This window comes from Dasypus novemcinctus, chromosome 24, assembly GCF_030445035.2.
Source record: "Dasypus novemcinctus isolate mDasNov1 chromosome 24, mDasNov1.1.hap2, whole genome shotgun sequence".
In the NCBI taxonomy this organism is placed as follows: domain Eukaryota; kingdom Metazoa; phylum Chordata; class Mammalia; order Cingulata; family Dasypodidae; genus Dasypus; species Dasypus novemcinctus.
Genome location: NC_080696.1, coordinates 31,378,416 through 31,396,423, shown reverse-complemented (window position 1 = coordinate 31,396,423; position 18,008 = coordinate 31,378,416). Strand labels below are relative to the sequence as shown.

The 18,008-nt window shown below is 58.3% G+C and overlaps 1 protein-coding gene across 2 annotated transcripts in view; it reads right to left on the bottom strand.

Annotated features, from left to right (window-relative positions):
* Positions 1-16,825, bottom strand: part of ANGPT4 (angiopoietin 4) — a 54,076-nt gene extending 37,251 nt beyond the window's left edge. The window contains exon 1 of one of the 2 annotated variants that reach the window (XR_011647305.1): positions 16,052-16,767. Coding sequence is in view for 1 of the 2 variants with exons in the window: in XM_058286831.2 (XP_058142814.1) it covers positions 16,052-16,342 (291 nt within the window). In the remaining variant the exon portion in view is untranslated. Of the gene's footprint in view, positions 1-16,051 lie in introns of both variants that reach the window. The other variant, XM_058286831.2, reaches the window with a different exon arrangement.
* Between the last annotated feature and the right edge of the window lie 1,183 nt (positions 16,826-18,008).

The following is an 18,008-nucleotide window of genomic DNA, read 5'->3' as shown; positions in this document are numbered from 1 at the left end:
AGCAAACGGAGGCTTAGAGAGTCGCTTCCGCTTGGTGGCAGGCACTGAACTCATTTCCAGGTCTGCTGAGTTTGAAGGCCGGGCGGTCAGGTCCTGCAGGCGCAGCAGCGGCAGGACGGCTGGAAGTCTCCCCTCACCCAGAGCGGGGCCAGGGGGCTCAGCCAGTGAGGCCAGGGCCAGGCCAGCCCCACCGCTGGCTTCTGCCCTTGAACCATGTCCTGGGTCCCCGCCCCAGGCTTGTTCCCTGACCAGGAATGGACCAGGGGTTTCTGTGAGTCAGGGAAGGTCAAGGACTCCTCCCCAGCTCGCCTCCCGAGGAGCTGCAGGGAGCAGTGGGGGGAGCGGGTAGCACAAACCCTGGCTGGGGATCCCGGTTCCTGGTCCCAGGGCTGCATGTTCGAGCTGCGAAACTTTGACCAAATGACTTCATCTCCAGGCATCCAGAGTCGTCCCTCACTCCCCTCTCCTACCCCATGTCTGAGCTGTGGTCTCTCCCAGAATCTGACCGTGTCTCCCCAGCCCCACCCCGCCCACCCCAGTCGCAGCCGCCAGCATCTCTGGGTGTGGGTTTGCAGCCTCCTCGCTGGCCCTCGGCTCCCGCCCTTGCTGCCCCCTCCCCTCCCCCAGCCTGTGCTCCAGGCGGTAGCCACACAGCAACGCAAGTCACAGCCCTCCACCTCTGCTCCACCCCTGCCTGGCTCCCCTGTCGCTTAGAATGAACCATGCTTCTTTGCAAATTCTTTTCTGGAGGATAAAAGATCTTTTTCTTGGAAACAGGCTACACCAGGATGGGGGGGATGGGAATTAGGGGGAACATCACAGGCTGAACCCAGGCCCCGAGGGGGACGGGGAGAGGAGGTGGGGTGGAGAGCCGAGCCTGGCCCCTCGATGAATCGGGCAAGGGCTCCAGCAAGGGTCTCAGGGAGCGGGGCCCACACAGGAAGGAATACGGGGAGCCCGGAGGGCGGGCGGGAGGCCTGCAGGGATCACTCAACCCAGCTCCATTTCACAGCTGGGGAAACTGAGGTACCAATCAGGGAGGTGACCCGCCTGAGGCCGCACCCAGTGGCTAGTGGCCGGATCCAGTCCAGACCCATGAGAAATGTGAAAGGTCAGAGCTTGGATGGCTTTGTGTGTGTGTTTTAATTTAAATGTGAATTTTTGTAATTTTAATTTTTTTTCGAATGGTTGCTATTAGCATTCTGTTCAAAATTCCAAGGAACCAAAGGGTGTAGAATTAAAAAGTGAATCTCCTCCCAGCCCCGCGCCAGCCTGTGGTTTCCCTCCCCACAGCCCACAGATGGGGGTTCCTGGGTTTCCTTCCAGAGAAACTCTGCGTCTTCCGGCCATCAGCGTTTTGTGTTCTTCCGCCCCTCCTTTTATCCTATCAAGACCTCAGGGCACCCTTCTGCTCCTGGCTTCTTTGTACTGAGTGTGAGCTGAGATTGGGCGCTAACCGCTGCACAGCATTCCCCTGGTGGACTTTAGGCTTTTACAGACTGGCTGGTAGGCAGCTTCCAGTCTTGTGCCACCACGAGCAGGGCGGCAGAGCCCATCCTCGTGCATTCAGCATTTAGCACGGGTGCAAGGCTGCATGCAGACAAGCCTGAGGCGTAGAAAAGCTGAGGTACAGGGTGTGCACCCTGGTGCTCTGTCACTCCCAAACTGCCCTTGACCAAGGCTCTGTCTGGTGGTTTCCCACACTGTTTGCAGGAGTATCTGGGGGTCTGCAGAGGTGGCCACAGGAGCCAGAGAGAGGCCCAGCTGCCCCCTAACGTGCATCCACACACCCACCCTCAGCAGCACCCAGGACATTCCCAGCAGCCTCCTTCTGATGTTCAGGTCTCCCACAACTGTCACCTCCTCCGAGCCGCTCTGCCTGACCACCCCATCCACGGCAGGCTGCCCTTCTCCACCGCCGTGACGGCCTAGCCCCGCGTCCAGCGTGATTTCTTCCCAGCACGTCACACTATCTGAAGTCACTGCAGTGAGTTATGCTCTTTGTCCACCCCCTGGAGGGCCAGCCTCGGGAGTGCGGGGTTTACCTTCCTTCTTCTCAGCTGCATCCCCTGTGCCTGGAAAAAGGCTGCAGCCTGTAAGAGACATTTGTTCTTGAAAGAACAAATGGGTGGGTTTCATGCATGGGGCTCCAGACTGCCACTGCATAACTGTTTGGCTGCTAGAAACAGGCTTGGACCTCCCGGACCTGGCTCCAGCCGCTGCAGAGCCTGGTGAGAGGCCAGGCAAGGCCACAAGGCCGGGAGGCCAGAGCAGGGGCGACGAGTGCCCCAGGGGCGGGAAAGAAAGGGGAAGAAATACGCTCGGAGCCTGGCGCGCTGGGAGGCGCGTTCACGGAACAGAGCAGAGGGAGGACCGCAGGTGCCTAGGAGCCGCAGGCACCCTCTGCAGGAGGCTCCTTCTAGGCTGAGTGAGTCCCAGCCTCAGGCCTCCCTGAGACTGTGTGTGCCCCACAGACCCTTCGAGAATGTGCTCCACGTGCCAGGTCCTCACTGGGTGCCGGGAGAGAGCCGTGAGCAGGGCAGGCCTGGTGCCTCCTCCATGCTCAAGGGATGCTCCGCCTGGCTGCGGGGGTCTCCAGAGGCAGAGCTTAGGAGCCCTGTTGTGGGCTGGGCCCGGCCCCGAGACCTCACAGACCCGGCGCCTTTAGTCCTGGGCCCTCTCATTCTCTCCACTTTACAGATGAGGGAAACAAAGGCTGTCACGTAGCTCGGCAGTGGTAGAGGCTGGATTTGAATTCAGCCCTTGGGGCTCCAAAGAACACGCCCTTACCCACTGGGGTGGGCTGATGGTGGAGCTCCACCTTGTGATCTCCAAGCCCTTGTATAGCCCCCCACCCAATAGGGAGTCACAGACCTGACGGAGTGTGATTCCATGGCTGCGTCTTTGCAGTCCAGCTTCTGGCTTGCCCCTTCTTGGGTCACTTGGGGAAAGCTGGCCACCAGGCCCAGAGCACCCTCAAGTAGCCCTGTGGGTTGGCCCACATGGGGAGCAACTGATGCCTTCTGCCTAGAGCCAGCACCAACTCACCAGCCAGAGGGTGAGCCGCCTCGGAGCAGATCCCCTAGCTCAGGTGACACCCAAGTACAACTGCCAGAAAGAAACAAGACTGAACCACCTTGCTAAACAGCTCCCGAATTCCTGACTCTCAGAGACTGTATGAGAGATAATACATGTTTATTGTTATTTTAAGCTGCTAAATGTTGAAGGGCAATTTGTTATGCAGCAATCGATGACTAATACACTACTCTTCCAGCATTTACAGAGGTCATGTGCCACTGCGTCCACTTTCTGCTCCTCTTACTTGGTAAGTCACATCTCCACCTGCCATTCTCAGGCCTCTGTTTCCTCAATTTTAGGATGAGAGCAACTTGGGGTGGCTCGAGGGCTGGCCCCTCCTGCTCTACCTTGCACCACCCTCTGGGCTCTCGCAGGCCCGGACCGTAGGGTCCAAGGGGACTAAGTTTCTCCTGATTTTCTCTGAGCAGCCAGCCTAGCTGCCCTAGCCTATCTCTCTCCCTGTGAGATCTGCTGCTGTTGCTTTTCTTCTGGGTCAGAGCTAGCAGAGCAAGTTGTCAGGGAGCCAGGGGTGGAGAGGGCCAGGGACCAGCAGGCTCTCGTGGGGGACGTGCTTTTCAACCCTTGGCTCGACTCACACTTCCCTGCTTCCCCAAACTTCCACCGCAGCCTGAACCTAGGGGGCCCCGGAGCACAGCGGAGCAAGGTGGGGGCTTGTTCAGTCACAGCCTGGCCAGTCCCTTTCTGCACCCAGGCTGGAGCTTCTCCGACCTCAGGGGCCTCGTCGGCAAGGGGCTGTTTGTTTCCTCCTCGCCGAGGGGCTGGAGGAAGAGAGGAAGTGGCCACCGGAATCAATCAGGGCTGCACTGGGGCTTGATTCCCCTCTGTTTTGTTCACTGCCGTAGCCCTGAGGCCTAGAGCAGAGCCTGGCGCAGCGTAGGTGCTTGTCAATATTTGTTGGATATTTGTGACTGTCATGCCTGCTGAGTCTCACCTGGCATGGCATTGGGGTGGGAGCACCCATTTGGTTCCCCTGTAAAGGGGTCACAGGGAGAAGCCAAGGCACGTTGGGGGGGAATGGCTGCAGAGGGAGGGGAGTCAGGCCTGGCTTCGCCATTTGGACTGGGGGTGGCTCTCAGAAGGTGGGGAGGGGCTGCCAGGGTCCCCACCTCCTCGGGTGACCTCGCCAAGCCCCGCTATCCCTTTGCGGTTTTCTGTCGAAACCCTGATCTGAGGAAGGTTATCTGAAGTAGGGCCCAGCTGATGAGCCCGCCTTATCCTTCCCCTTGTAGAAACTGGAAGTTCAGTTGAGAGGAAGTGAAGGAGCGCATATCTTGCAACCACTCACCTACCTGCCACCCGTGTGCCAGCCTCTACACGAATGGCGGTGGTGCATCCATTTTGCTTGGCAAGTGCGTTACTGAATATTTACTATGGGCAGGACCCTGTGCTAACCACTATGTATAGTAAATACTTGTAACCGGCCTCCAAGCAGGCTCTATTATCAACACACCTTGCAGGTAAGATACAGGTTAAGCAACTTGCCCGAGAACAGAGTTCTTCAGGGGTGAACTCAGGGTTTGAAGTCAGGCTGACCCGTTTTGGAGTCGTTCCATCAAGCTGTGCTTCTGCAAGTTCCCCTTGGCTGGGGTGATACAGCCTGTACAGGTGTACAGGTGTACAGGGTGTCCAGCATCCTGTACCTTCCCCCAGTTCAGTCTCAGGGAAACAGAGCAAAGCAAGTTCTGGGCAGAGGGAGGCTTCCCTGGGCACCTGCCTGCGTAACACCAGTATGTAATTCTTCTCTCATCTGACCCTCAGCACCCAGAGGAAAGGGGGTTGCTCCCCATTTGACAAACGAGTAAACGGAGGCTCACAGCGGCCACGCACCCTGCCAACAGTCGCACAGCTGGTAAGCCAGCATTTGAACCAATGGCCGAGCTCTTTCTACTCACCCCTTGTGTCCTTGGTGGCCAAGGCTGACCTCACAAATGGGGTGACTGAGATAGGAGTGGGTCAGGCAGAGGGGGAGGATCAGGTCCAAATGTCCACAGCCACTGCCCATCACAGAACAAACCTCAGTGGGGCAGGGCAGAAAAGTGGCCACACAGGTCCCTGGTCCCCATGGTCCCCAAGAGTGGGGTCAGACCCAGGAGGCTGGTCTCACTCCTGTTGACCCCTCCAGCCTCATCTTGGCCATGCAGTCCTGGCTCCTGCTCTCGAGCCACACCGAATGCCTTCCACTTCCTCTAAACAACCTTGCTCTCTTTTACCCCTGGGCCTTTGCACTTGCCATTCCCTTTGCCTGGAAAAACTTCTCTTCCTTTCCTCACCTAGGAACTACTAACCCACTGGGCAGATCTCAGCTGTGTCCTTCCTCCTGGCAACTGCACCCCACCAAGCTCAGTTGGGTATCCCAACTGTACCCCATTATCTACTCCTAGGACACTGTGAACCCCTCCTTTGTAGCGTGTATCATGGTCCTTCATTATATATGAGAAATTACTGGGTTAGTGTCCCCTCACTGCTCTGGGAGGAAAAGGACCGTGACTTCCTTGCTCTTTGCTCCTGGCACTTAGTAAACCCTCAGTAAACACAGGTACAGGAGGGTTAAGTGAATGCAGAATGAACATTAACATTGGCAAGTAAGGTTCAGGGCCCCGCGTGTGCATACAGCACATGGGCTTTTCCTGAGGGGTATGCCGTTCTGTGTGTCTTGTCTTCAATTGAGAGGAGAAACAGAGGATATTCTCAGCTGGGTGCCAGGAACCCTGGGTTCCGGTCCAATCCCTGCGCCTGGCCCGGGGTGAATGTGGCTGAGTCACTGCCCCTGCCCAGGCTCAGTGTCCACGTCTGTAAAATGGGGCTTAGAGAGGTGGTCTGGGCAGTGGTTAAAGGTCTGACCTTTGGGGCCACCCCGTCTGGGTTCAAACCCACTTCCCTCACTTCTTAGCAGTGGCATCTCTCTCGGCCTCAGTTTCCCCACAGTAAATGGGGGATCATAACAGTCCTCTTTTAAGGTGTTAAGAAGTTTAATGAGCTAATGTTTGTAAAACACACACCAGGACCTGACACAGAGAAAGCCCCATGTGAGGATTAGTTGCACACATGGTCACCCCAAAAGAGATGAGACACAACCCAGCATCTCGCTTCCCTGTGTGCCGAGGTAGCAGCAGTCTCGTTCCCAGCCTTCAGTGTCCACTCGCCATTCAGGGCTCCCAGCAACCCCACCGTCCCCAGTTTACAGATGGAAAAACGGAGGCCCAGGCCTTTCCCCCGTGTACAGAGCTAGAAATCTCACAGATGAAGGTGAGTGAACACAAGCAAGTTGTAGAAAGACACCGGTAGTACCACACCATTTACATATGAAACAAATTTACACATTGATTAGGGAAGGAGACCCACCGAGTAAGAGCTTATTCACGTGGAACGCAGGGTGGGTCCCGCTGGCGGGGAAGGGGGGAGGCGGGGCGGATTGGGGCACACGGGATTTCATGGCGAGCTTTTGCTTCTAGAGCTGCATGGTGGGAACCGTGGGTTTTATTTGTTTTTTCTCTTGAGATGTATGTTTCATACATCTAAAACATTTCAGTAAAAAATTTGAACTGCAAGGAAATTGACCAGGAGGCAAGCTGGGGTTTGGGATGATAAAGGATTGTTCTCCTCTGCATCTTTACACACTTCCATGTTTCCCAATTTTTGCATGCTGAAAATTAGCAAAAAGCTGAGGAAAGCATCTAGGCTGTTGACAAGAGGAAGAACCCAGGTCTGCTGGACCCTGCAGGGAGAGGTCCGAGCTGCCCCTTCTATAGCTCCTCCCTGCCCATCTCTGCCCCGGTGGGCTCAGCCGGCAGCCCCTGCTGACCTCCCTCTGAAGGGCCCCCTTGCCTGGTTTCCTTCCTTCAGTCCTGCTTGGTAGCCACACTGTGTGCTGTAGACCAAAGAGTGGTGTTGGGCTGGGGTCAGGAGTGGGGGCTGCAGGCTCTGCAGGCCCACGGTTCAAGGCCCAGCTCTCCTGTCTGAGGGGCGGGGGCTTTGCTCTCAGCTTCGAGAAGGTAGACTCACATAGACACTGTCAGACCTCTGCGTGCTTTGCCATATGTTTCCTCACCTGGGCTACTTGCTACCCTGATCCCCACTTTGAAGATGGGGAACCTGAGGCTCATGAAGGACAAAGAGGGATTTCTTCAAACTATGGATAAGTCAGGAAGTAGAGAAGCTGCAGCTGGAACCCTGTGCTACCTGATTCCCAAAAGGGTTCCCTCCCCACTGCCCTGCACTTCCCAAGTGTTATCGACAGCTGACCCTGACTGAGCTCTTACTGTAGGCCGGGCACAGTGCCAAGCCCTGCATGTGTATTAACACATTTAATCTCCACGATACTCTATAAAGTAACTTCGATTAGTGTTCCCATTTCACAGAGCAGGAAACCGAGGCCCACAGAGATAAAGGGATTGAGCCCACTCAGCCAGCAAGCAGTGGAGCCAGACTTCCCGCGGAGGCAGCTGCACCCCAGGGCCCATACTCAGCCTCTGTGCCTGGCCAGTTGGTGAATGAGGAGGTGAGCACGTCCAGCTAGACCTTCTGCCCGCCCTGGGCCAGGTGTTACCCTTTCTTTTCCAGCAGACGAACCCCAGAGAAGCTCTCCTTGCCTGAGGGGCATGAGGAGAAAGGGAAAAATTTAGCAGCTTTGAGTCCCCCCAATGGTGGCCAGGGGCCTCTGAGCGGCTCAGACTCCAGCTGGTGGCTCAGGCTGCCTGTGTGTCAGGGACCTGGATACTGGCCCAAGTGCCTTACGCTATGGCTTTGGCACTTGTGTGACCTGGGGTATGACACCAAACCCCTTGGTGCCTCAGTTTCTTCATCTGTTAAAAAGGGCAAAGAGTCTCACCGCATAGGGTCTCGGTGAGCATTGGGTGCAGTGAGCTCACAAAGACGTAGGGCAGAGTCCAGCACACAGTAAGTGCTCAGCCAATGCGAGCCACTCGTTTTGCCATCTCTCTTTGTCCTTAGGCTCACTCTGGGAGGCAGCGCACATTTGATTTCCATCTTTAGGGGACCAAATCGATGTAGGCAACTTCCCCAGGATTTCGCAGCTGGTCTGCGGCACCGCTGGGACGTGACTCCTGGCCCCAGCTCAGGCGGCCCCAGGCCCACAGCCGGCCGCTGGGGACCCATTCCAGACATTTCCCAGCCGACTCTGAGGTTAAGCAAACTGGCCAAGGCCAGAGTCCAGTCGGGCCTGCGGTGCAGGCTTGGGGGGAGACCTGGGGCCTCTGCTCTCCCATTTCCTGCCTAAGATGGAGAAGGAGAGGGCCTGCTTCCACCCCAGCCCCCGGCGCCCTCGGGTCCTGGAGGAGAGGCCGGAGACACGCACTCAGCCCCCGTGGGGTGGCCTGAGCAAATAAGCCCGTCCATCTCGGGGAAGCCGAGCAAGAGGCCGCTGCTGGGGCTGCTCCCCCCGCTCCACCCCAGGCGCCGAGCAGCTGGTCGACCTAAGCTGGGTCCCTGCCATTCTAGGACCCCTTCCTGGAAAAATCAATCCCATTCCTCCAAGAAGCAGATGCTGTTCCAACCTCACTCCATCCCCCAACCCCAAACGGCTTAGAAAAGAGCCAGCAGTGAGGTTAGGAAATCAAACCCCAACCCAGCTTCTTTCTTGTTTGGATAACTGGAGACTGAAAATGCCAAGAATTTATGGGCAGCCTGGGGAGGCCGGGACCGCGGGGAGTCCCGGGCCAGTTGGGGAGGCTGTTGGGCTGGGCCAGGACCCCACGCTGGGCTCTCACTGGGTACGCTCTCGACCCACGTCCAGCCGGGCAAGGCCTCGGGCAGTCGGGCTAGGGGGTCGAGCTATTCTGAGCTTTGACGTCAGAGCCCTGGAGTGAAGAGCAGAGGCTGGGGCCGTGCCAGGCTGGGAGGCCCCTGCCCAGCCGCTGCCCCCTCCAGGCTTGGCTTTGGGTGCAGAAGGGGTTGGAGAAAGACCCCCGAGGAGCACCTGGCTGTGTCCCGGGTTCTCCAGTGTGGGCACCCAGGGAGAGGAAGCAGGCAGGACAGCCTGGTGGTCAGAGCAGGACGCCCTGAGAGAGAGACAGGGAACAAGGTAGAGAGAGGAGAGGCAGCGGCAGCCACGGGGTCAGAGCCTAAGTTAGGGGAACAAAGGGGCCCCCAAGAGAGCTTCCAAGAGACAGAAATGGAAAGAGACAGGCAGAGGGAAGCGCAGAGAGCCAGACCACGAGGGAGAGAAAGGCGGGGAGACAGAATGAGCGAGCTGCACGGCCGCCGGCCAGTTGCCCTGGCCAGGCTAGAAAGCTGAGGGAGTGTGGCTTCCGGCCAGGCCTTGGGCTGCTGGGGCGTGGGTCCAGCCCTTGTTTTCCTGTCTCTTCATCTGCAGAATGGGTCCCTAGGGGGGAGATGGGGCTCGGAGACAGGGCAGAGCTTGGCCTCTCCTGGCCGAGAGGACAACAGTAACAGGAGCGAGGCTTCGTGGAGCACCTGCTGAGGGCTCCACCTGCTCTGCTCCCCTGCACCCTCGCAGAGGCTTCTCCCAGACGGGGCATGGAGCGAGGGGCCGGTGCTGGGCAGCGGAGACCCCGGAGGCCACGTGACTGCCCGCTCGGGCGGGCGGGAAGCCTGATCTCCAGCTGGCTCCGTCCGTCCGCCACCCCTCACCATTCCTGGCTGCAGCTCTCCACCCGGAGGAGGGTGGAGCAGAGCCAGGAACTGAGCGCAGCCCACCGAGAGCAGACTCCAGACGTGAGTCAGGGCAGAGGCTCTGCAGGAAGGAAGAGGGGGAGAGGAGGAGGAAGGGGAGAGCAGGGGGTGCCGGGGCGTGGCACGGGGAGAGGGAGAAGGGTGGGCACTGGGGCTGCTCCCCGGCTGTGCACGTTCAAGCGTGGACAGCGGGACAACTGCCAGCTGTGTGTGGGGAGAGGCGCGCGGGGAACCGGGGTTTGGGAAGCCGGAGGCAGAGGGAAGCACCCCATTCTCTCTCAGGCTCCCTCCTGCCTCCTGCACGTCCTTGACTCTCCAGAGTCGGGAGAAAGAAGCTGGAGTCGGCAGGGAGGAGCCAGGTCAGCTCTCTCTGCCGCCTGCCCCGAGCCTGGCACCTCCCCTGCCGCCTGTGTCCTCCCCTGTGCCCTGGGGTACAGAGGACGGTCCTCACAGAGGGGGGAGTCGGGAGCATGGGCCGGGCAGGCGTTGGCCTGGGAGCCCGCATCAGGGAGGGTCTCCCCTGGTCCCCTGCAGCAGCTCCTCGTGGCCGTGCAGGGTGGCGGGGACCGTGCCAAGAGTCTCCGTTTGGGGAGGTCAGAAGTCTGCAGTCGGCCTGCACGGGATGATGGGGGTGGTGCTATTGGATAAGGACTTCCCAATGCTCTTTTTTTTTTCTTTTCTGGGATATTACAGTGGACCCCAAGAAGAGGCTTTTGAGTTTTAAAGACATGCTGGGGCCAAGAGAATGTAGGGAGAACCAGAGGAAGGCCCAGGCCGCAGAAGGTAGCGAGCGTCCCGGGCTGGGCGGGGCGAGTTGGAGGGAGATGACTGTTCAAACGCTTACATGTCCCTGAGCGGGGCACAGGCCTCCCCTGGGGGAGGAAGGACGCCAGGTCAGGGGCCTCAAAATGGCAGAACTCAGGTCTCTATTTCCAGGGAGGCACAGCAACGCTTATTGAGAAATTACTACATGGCCTACACCAGGCTGAGGCCTTCAGGTGCATCGTTCATTAAATCCTGGTAGAGGAAGGTAGTATTGTCATCCCAACTCATAGGTGGGGAAACCGAGGCTCGGAGAGGTGAAGAAACTTGCCCCGGGTCACGCAGGCAGGACAGTGCTGAACCTCAACACCTGGACTCCAGGCTATGGGTCTGACGTGGGGCACGCGCCATGGGTGTGGGCTGACCTGGCAGTGACCTGAACCCCGGGAGGCTTGACCTAAGGGACCCTTTACCCAGGAGAGGGTGCTTCAAATGCCTGCTTGGATGGTGCCAGAGTCTGGGTGGGAATGTGGACATTCCCGCCCCTGGGACACCTGCAACCCTTGGGCATGGACCTGACTTGACTGAGATTGAGACGCCCCTACCCAGTGGCATGGGGACTCAAACTAGAGATGGCATTGGATTAAGTAAAGTCCCAGCAGGCGGCGGAGAACCTGCCCACATGAGCTCACCCACGTGCTTCCAAGGCGCCATCGGAGCCAGGCGGCCTTCTGAAGGCCACGCATGAGCCCCTCCCAAGATGCTGTTTTCTCCACTGTGTAGATGGGGAAACTGAGATCACTCGTTTGCGGCCATGGGGCTGGGATTTGGGCTCGGGCCAGCCTGACCCTCACATCGGGGTTCTTCAACCCCCGGTGCTTACAGTGACCCAGGGCTGGCTGTCCGGCTGGGAGGTGGGGGGACTCCTGGAGAGGACGAGTGCCCCAGGCTGAGGTGTCGCGCTGGGTGGCCTCCTGGCCCTGAAAGCCGTCCTGCAAACCCTTTGCTGCGTCAACCAGCTTCCTGCGCTCCAGGCACCCGGGAGACTCAAAGAGGGCTGAAGGGATGAGACTTGGGGTAAGAACCAGGTGGGGGCGTGGCAGGGTTCAGGGGAGAGGGGACAAGGCCGGAGCCAGGGCAGAGGCCGGGGAGAGGGGAGGATGGAAGCCGAGAGCAGCAGAGGGGTGGGAAGGACAGGCCCTGCCGCCTGGGTGAGGGGGGTGCAGGGGCCCCCAGGGCTGCCGCCAGCTGCCCGAGCAGTAGTGATCTGCTGATGGGAGAGAGGGGGCAGCAGGAGTGTGTTTGGGGGAGGCTGCAAGGTTCGGGCAGCTTTGGGGTAGAGACGCCCTCCCGTGAGCCCTCAAGGGGAGGTTTCTAGGGGGAGTCAGGGTCGTGGGCTGGGGGCTTTGGGCTCATCAGATACCAATTTGGTGCCATTGCAGAGCAGGATAGAGATGATGTAGTGATCAGGCAACCCTGGGGGCAGGGACAGGTGGAGGTGGCAGAGCCAGGAGGGGTGAGAGGAAAAGGAGAATAGAGACTCCAATCTGGGAAACATCAACATTTAAGGGTGGGAAGAGAGCAGCGCCTACTGTGTGACAGGCACTATTCTAGGCCCTAGGAAGCCAGCAGTGAACAAAACAGACTGGTCCCTAGTCTCTTGGAGCCCACAGACTGGAGGAGATGTCCATAAAGAAATACATGTGGGGGAAGCAGACTTGGCCCAGTGGATAAGGCATCCGTCTACAACACGGGAGGTCTGCAGTTCAAACCCCAGGCCTCCTTGACCTATGTGCAACTGGCCCATGTGCAGTGCTGATGCATGCAAGGAGTGCCGTGCCATGCAGGGGTGCCCCCGCATAGGGGAGCCCCATGCGCAAGAAGTGCCTCCCGTAAGGAGAGCCGCCCAGCACGAAAGAAAGTGCAGCCTGCCCAGAAATGGTGCCGCACACACAGAGAGCTGACTCAACAAGATGACACAACAAAAAGAAACACAGATTCCCAGGGCTGCTGAAATGATAGAAGCAGCCACAGAAGAACACACAGTGAATGGACACAGAGAGCAGACAACTGGGGGGAAGAGGGAGGAAGGGGAGAGAAATAAATAAAAAATAAATAAATAAATAAAAAGAAATGCATATGGGGAAGTGGATTTGGCTCAACTGGTAGAGCGACCGCCTACCACATGGGAGGTCCAGGGTTCAAAGTCAGGGCCTCCTGAGTGGTGTGATGAGTTGGCCCACGTGCAGTGCTGATGTGCATAAGGAGTGCCATGCAGGGGTGTCCCCCACATAGGGGAGCCCCATGCTCAAGGAGTGTGCCCCGTAAGGAGAGCGACTCTGCGTGAAAAAATCACAGCCTGCCCGGGAGTGGTGCCGCACACATGGAGAGCTGATGTAGCAAGATGATGCAACAAGAAGAGACACAGATTCCCAGTACCACTGACAGGGGTGCAAGCAGACACAGAAAAACACACAGCGAATGGACAGAGAACAGACAAGGGGCTGGGGGTGGGGTGGGCAGAAGGGGAGAGAGAAAAAAAAAAAGAAATGCATATGAGGAGGTCAAGTGCTAAAGAAAAGCCAAAGCAAGGTGAAAGGGCACGATGGAGAAGGGAGGCTAGTTTATATGGGGTAACCAGGGAGGGCCTCTCTAAGGAGGTGACATTTGAGTAGAGACCTGAGTCATGTGGGTGCCTGGGGTTGGGATGCTCCAGGAGGAGCACTTTTGCTTTTATTCTGCTGACGGGAGCCCTGGGAAGGTTTCAAGCGGAGGAGGGCTGGCTCTGCCTTAGGTTTTAGCAGGCTCCTGCTCTGAGTGGAGAATGGAATTCCATTCCATTCCAGGTGGAAGCAGGGAGCCCGGGGAGTTGGCCGTCGCCATCTTCCAGGCAGAAGAGGGCAGGGGCTGGACCAGAGTGGGGGCCATTACAGGTGGGAAAAATTGCCCGAGTAGGTGTGCTATACAGACAGGGTCTTGCTGATAGAGACTATTCCTGGAAGGATGGTATTGGTCACCAATATTAAATGTCAAGAGATGAAGTAAGATGAAGACTGAGCCGTGGCCACTGGATTTGGTGACTGTGGTGCCAGGAGTGAACGTGAGGCGAGGAAGCAGAGTCAGAACACGTGGCCCGGAGCCAGGGGAGAGGGGGGCTGGAGAAGAGCTTGCTACCCCCTCTTCTTCTTTTTCTTCTTTCTTTCTCTCTCTCTCTCTCTCTTTCAACATGAGAGAGACTTGGGTGTGATTAACCGCTGAGGGGAGAACCAGCAGAGAGGGAGAAGTCTTTGGAGACACAGGAGGGGATGGTTGGTTTGAGGAGGCTGAGGACTTCAAGGAGATGGTTCTTACAGCTGAGGAGGGAGGGACGGCCTTGGCCCAGGAGGGGACCTCTTTCCTCTGAGACTGAGAAAGGCTCTGGGGACTGGTGGATACACGGGTGAATCGGCAGGTGTGGGGCAGGCAGCTGAGCGGCCTCCCTCCCCTAGCCTCTATTTCTTGATAAAGTAGTACGTCATGGTCTGGTGAGAAGAAGGGTGGGTGGGGAGATGAAGATGGAGGCTTGAGGAGGGGGCAAGGCTCAAAATGGCCCTGGTAGGCCTTGGAAACAGCTGTCTGAAGAGATGCACACAGATCACAGGGTGTCCCTGCTGGACTGTGCTGCAGTGGGCGCGGCCAGGGGCTCCCTTGAGGTGGCTTTGGGGGAAGGACGGTGGCAGAGTGGAAATGCTGCAGGGCAGGTGGGCAAGGGATGGCAGGGACGATCAGGGCAGGAAAGAAGACAGGAGGGCGAGTGTGTGAACACAAACACATAGGTGAGTGCATGTACAGGAGTATGTATGCGAATGTGTGTAAACAAGGGCATATGTGAGTGTGTGAGCATGTGTGTACCTGGGAACCTGAGCGTGTACGTGTGTACATGAGAGTGTATGTGAACAGGAGCATTTGTGTGTGTGAACATTGTGCGTGTGAGTGTGTGTGAACATGTGCGCATGTGTGTACAAGAGTGTGTATGTGACTATGGGCGGGAATGGGAGTGTGGGTGTGAAGCAGTTTGGTTAGATGTGTGTCCTGCAGTCTGTCCACCCTGGGGATGGATAAACCCAGAGTGTGCACAAGGCAGTCTTTTGGAAAACAGAAGGAAACAACCAGAACTCCAATTTACGTGATTTCTTACATCATCTTTTTTAAAGTTCCATTTGCATCTGTACCATACCCTGTATATATCATATTAGTACCTAATGCATGTGCATAAATATTAAATAAGTGTGCATCAGGGGAACAAACCATTTGTGCTGATTTGATGCATGATTTAAAATATTTGGGACCCGGGGGTAAGAAGAAAGGGCTCATTAAAGAGGAACCTTGGGGAATACACTTGCCTCCTCCCTGCTCTCGCCTTGCAGCGAGCTGCCAGCTGCTGTCTGTGCTTTGTGCAAAACTCCATCACTTGTCCACTGCCCCCTCCAACCCCGCCACCTGCCAGATGCCCCCTGCCCCTGGGCCCGGGATCTGCTCGCCTCCCTGGTCAGCTCCTCCTTTACCGGCCAGCCCTGTCGTGGACCCCACACCCACCTGGCCTCCCTGCCACACGCCCCTGACCAGGCCAAGGGCGGGCACACAGTAGGTGCTTGGGGCATTTGCTGAGAGAATTAGCCGTGAAGGATGGGGACGGACAGGGAGAGCTTAGAGTGACCCCGGTTTGGGGTCTGTCCTCAACTCCACGCTGTCTCCCACCACACATGTCACTCAGCAGCAGGCCCTGTTAGCACCACCTTCAGAATCAATGGAAGCCGGCTGACCACCACCCCCAGGCTTCCATCCCCTCTCGACAACCCCCTGGGGTCCCTGAGCCCACCCTGCCCCTGCAGGTTATTCTCCTGTTAAAACCACATCAGGTGGGGTGTCTGCTCCAGCCCTCCAGCCGCGCGGCTGCCTTGCTGCCCCCAGGCCCGCCAGCTGCGCTCCCAGCCCGCCGCCTTCACCCTTGCTGCTCCCTGGGCCGGGACCGCCCTTCCCCCGCTTACCTGCACGGCTTCTTCCATCACTTCACTTATTCTCCTGGTTCAAATGTCACCTCCTCCAAGAAGTCCTCTGACCACCTGAGTCCTAAGCCACCCCTGGTTATTCCTTGCCCTCTTCCCCTTCTTCATTTTACTAAGTCACCATCTTACATAGCTTTTATTGCTTTATCTCAGGTCTCCCCCATGGGAATGTATGTCCAGAAGTGCACATGCTATTCTGTTTACTGTTGTGTTCCAAGCACTTAGGATGAGCCTGGCACGAGGTCAGTGGGCAACAACTTTCTATTGGATGAATGAATGACTGGCAGGTAGGGAGCCAGGTTTCCTGTTCTGACGCTTCCAGATCTTGCTGTGGCCTCAGGCGCACCCCTGCCCCTCTCTGAGCCTCATTAACCTAATCTGTCCAACTCAGAGACGAGGTCCCACCAGTCTGGCCATCTGGGACCAGGGACAGATTGGGGCAGACACTCAACCTGAGAGGCCACAAAGTGCCCTCGCAGCCAGCAGCCCCTTACCTTCTGTAGCCACTGCGTGTTGTTCTCCAGCACCTTCTCCAGCTGTCGCATGCGCTGGGCCGGCCAGTCCCCCAGGTGCAGCGTGGCGGCCGGCGAGTCCCTCTGCAGGCTGTTGGAGCCCCCGAAGGCCTCAGGCTCCGGCGGGCAGGGCTCCGGCTCGGGCAGCACAAAGGTGTAGCTGCACTGGCCGTGCTGGACGCGGTGTGCCCGGCGGCGCCCGCCCAGCTCCTGCCCCCTCCGCTGGCCTGCAGTCAGGGAGGCCACCACGACGAGAAGGCTGCCTAGCAGCATGGCCGGCCAGGAGGGGTGGTGGCAGTGCCTGTCCACCGCCCAGCTCCAGCGCGCCGGGGGCACGCCGCAGTGGACAGGCTGGCCCGCAGAGCCGCTGCAGCTGCAAACTCCTGCTGGCCTGAGCTGGGTCCAGGCGACTATTTATACTTGCTCCAAATACCACAGCTGCTCGGCTTCCTCTCCACCTCCTGCCCCCCCAGACACCCCCTCACCTCTATTCTTTCCCCCTTTCCCTTCCTTCCTCTGCGCTCTTGCCCACACGCTGCCCCAGCCGTGCAGCGGCCTTGCTCAGCCCGCGTCGCCTCTGCGTCCTTTTATTGTCCGGTGAGAGCCTGGCCTCCCTGCGAGGGGGCAGGACGCGCGCGCACTCACACGCGAATGCCAAACCCTCAACGCTGCCTGCTCTGGAAAACCCAAAAGCAACTGAAATCGCTCTCTTCCTGTCTCCCTCTGTCTCTCTCCTTCTATGCCCCCGCCAAGGCTGGGATCTCAAGTTTCAACCCCCCCCCATGCTTTCTCCTTCTCCTCCCCCTTCCACTTTACCCCCTCTGATGTTAGAGTGCGAGGAACACAAGTGAAGTGACCCCAAGAGAGAGCCAAGGGGCCGGCAGAGGGGCAGGGGAGGGAGCAGAGGGGCGAGGTGGGGTCAGAGGGGCGAGGGAAGGGCAGGGGGGCGAGGGAAGAGGCTGGGGGGTGAGGGAAGGGGCAGGGGGGTAAGGTAGGGGTAGAGGGGCAAGGGAAGGGTCAGAGGGGTGAGGGAAGGGGCAGGGGGGTGAGGTGGAGGGCAGAGGGGCAAGGTGGGGGCAGAGGGACGAGGCTGGGGCAGAGGGGTGAGGCAGGCGCAGAGGGGCGAGGCAGGCGCAGAGGGGCGAGGCAGGCGCAGAGGGGCGGGGGGGCAGAGGGGCAGGGGGCAGAGGGCGGGGGAGGGGTCAGAGGGGCAAGGTGGGTGCAGAGGGGCAAGGGAAGGGGCAGGGGGCGAGGCGGGGGGCAGAGGAGCGAGGGAGGGGATCCAGTTTGTTTCTGGAGAGGGAACAACGCCTGCCAAAGCAGAGAATGGGTGCTCCAGCAGCCAGCAGGAACCCTGCCCTGCTCTCTTGGGGGCTGGAGGGACATTATACCCCCGTGGCCCTGGCTCAGATGCGGAGACAGTCCTGAAAAGCCGTCCTGTCCTGGGAAGCAGTCCTGTCCTGGGCAGCGTGTCCCCCGGGCTGCCTGTGGCTGTAGTGTGGAGGTGACTGCGGGGAGCAGGGCCTGGTGCCGTCAGAGCCGGCCTCTAGCTCCTGCTCCCAGCTGCCCACCTTGAACAGAGCAGCGGCACCCTTTGGCCTCCACATCCTGGTCTGTAAAATGGGCAAAGCCCTCCTCTGGCATGAGGACTGAGGGTTTTTCAGTTTCCTTGTTTCTTACTTGTTTACCGTTTTCCTTTATTGCTTACTTGTTTACTACTCAAATCCTGGTTGCACCACTTACCAGCTGTGTGGCTTTGGTAAGTCACTTAACCTCTCTGTGCCTCTGTTTCCTCATCTGTGAACTAGGGAAAGTAATACCACCCGCTTCACAGGTGTGAAAATTCAGTGGGGTAGAGCAGTGCGGGCTCAGGTGAGCAGGAAATAAGGTTGGTGGATGCCTGCGCTGCTGTCCTCGCGATGCCTCTCCTCCCCCAGCC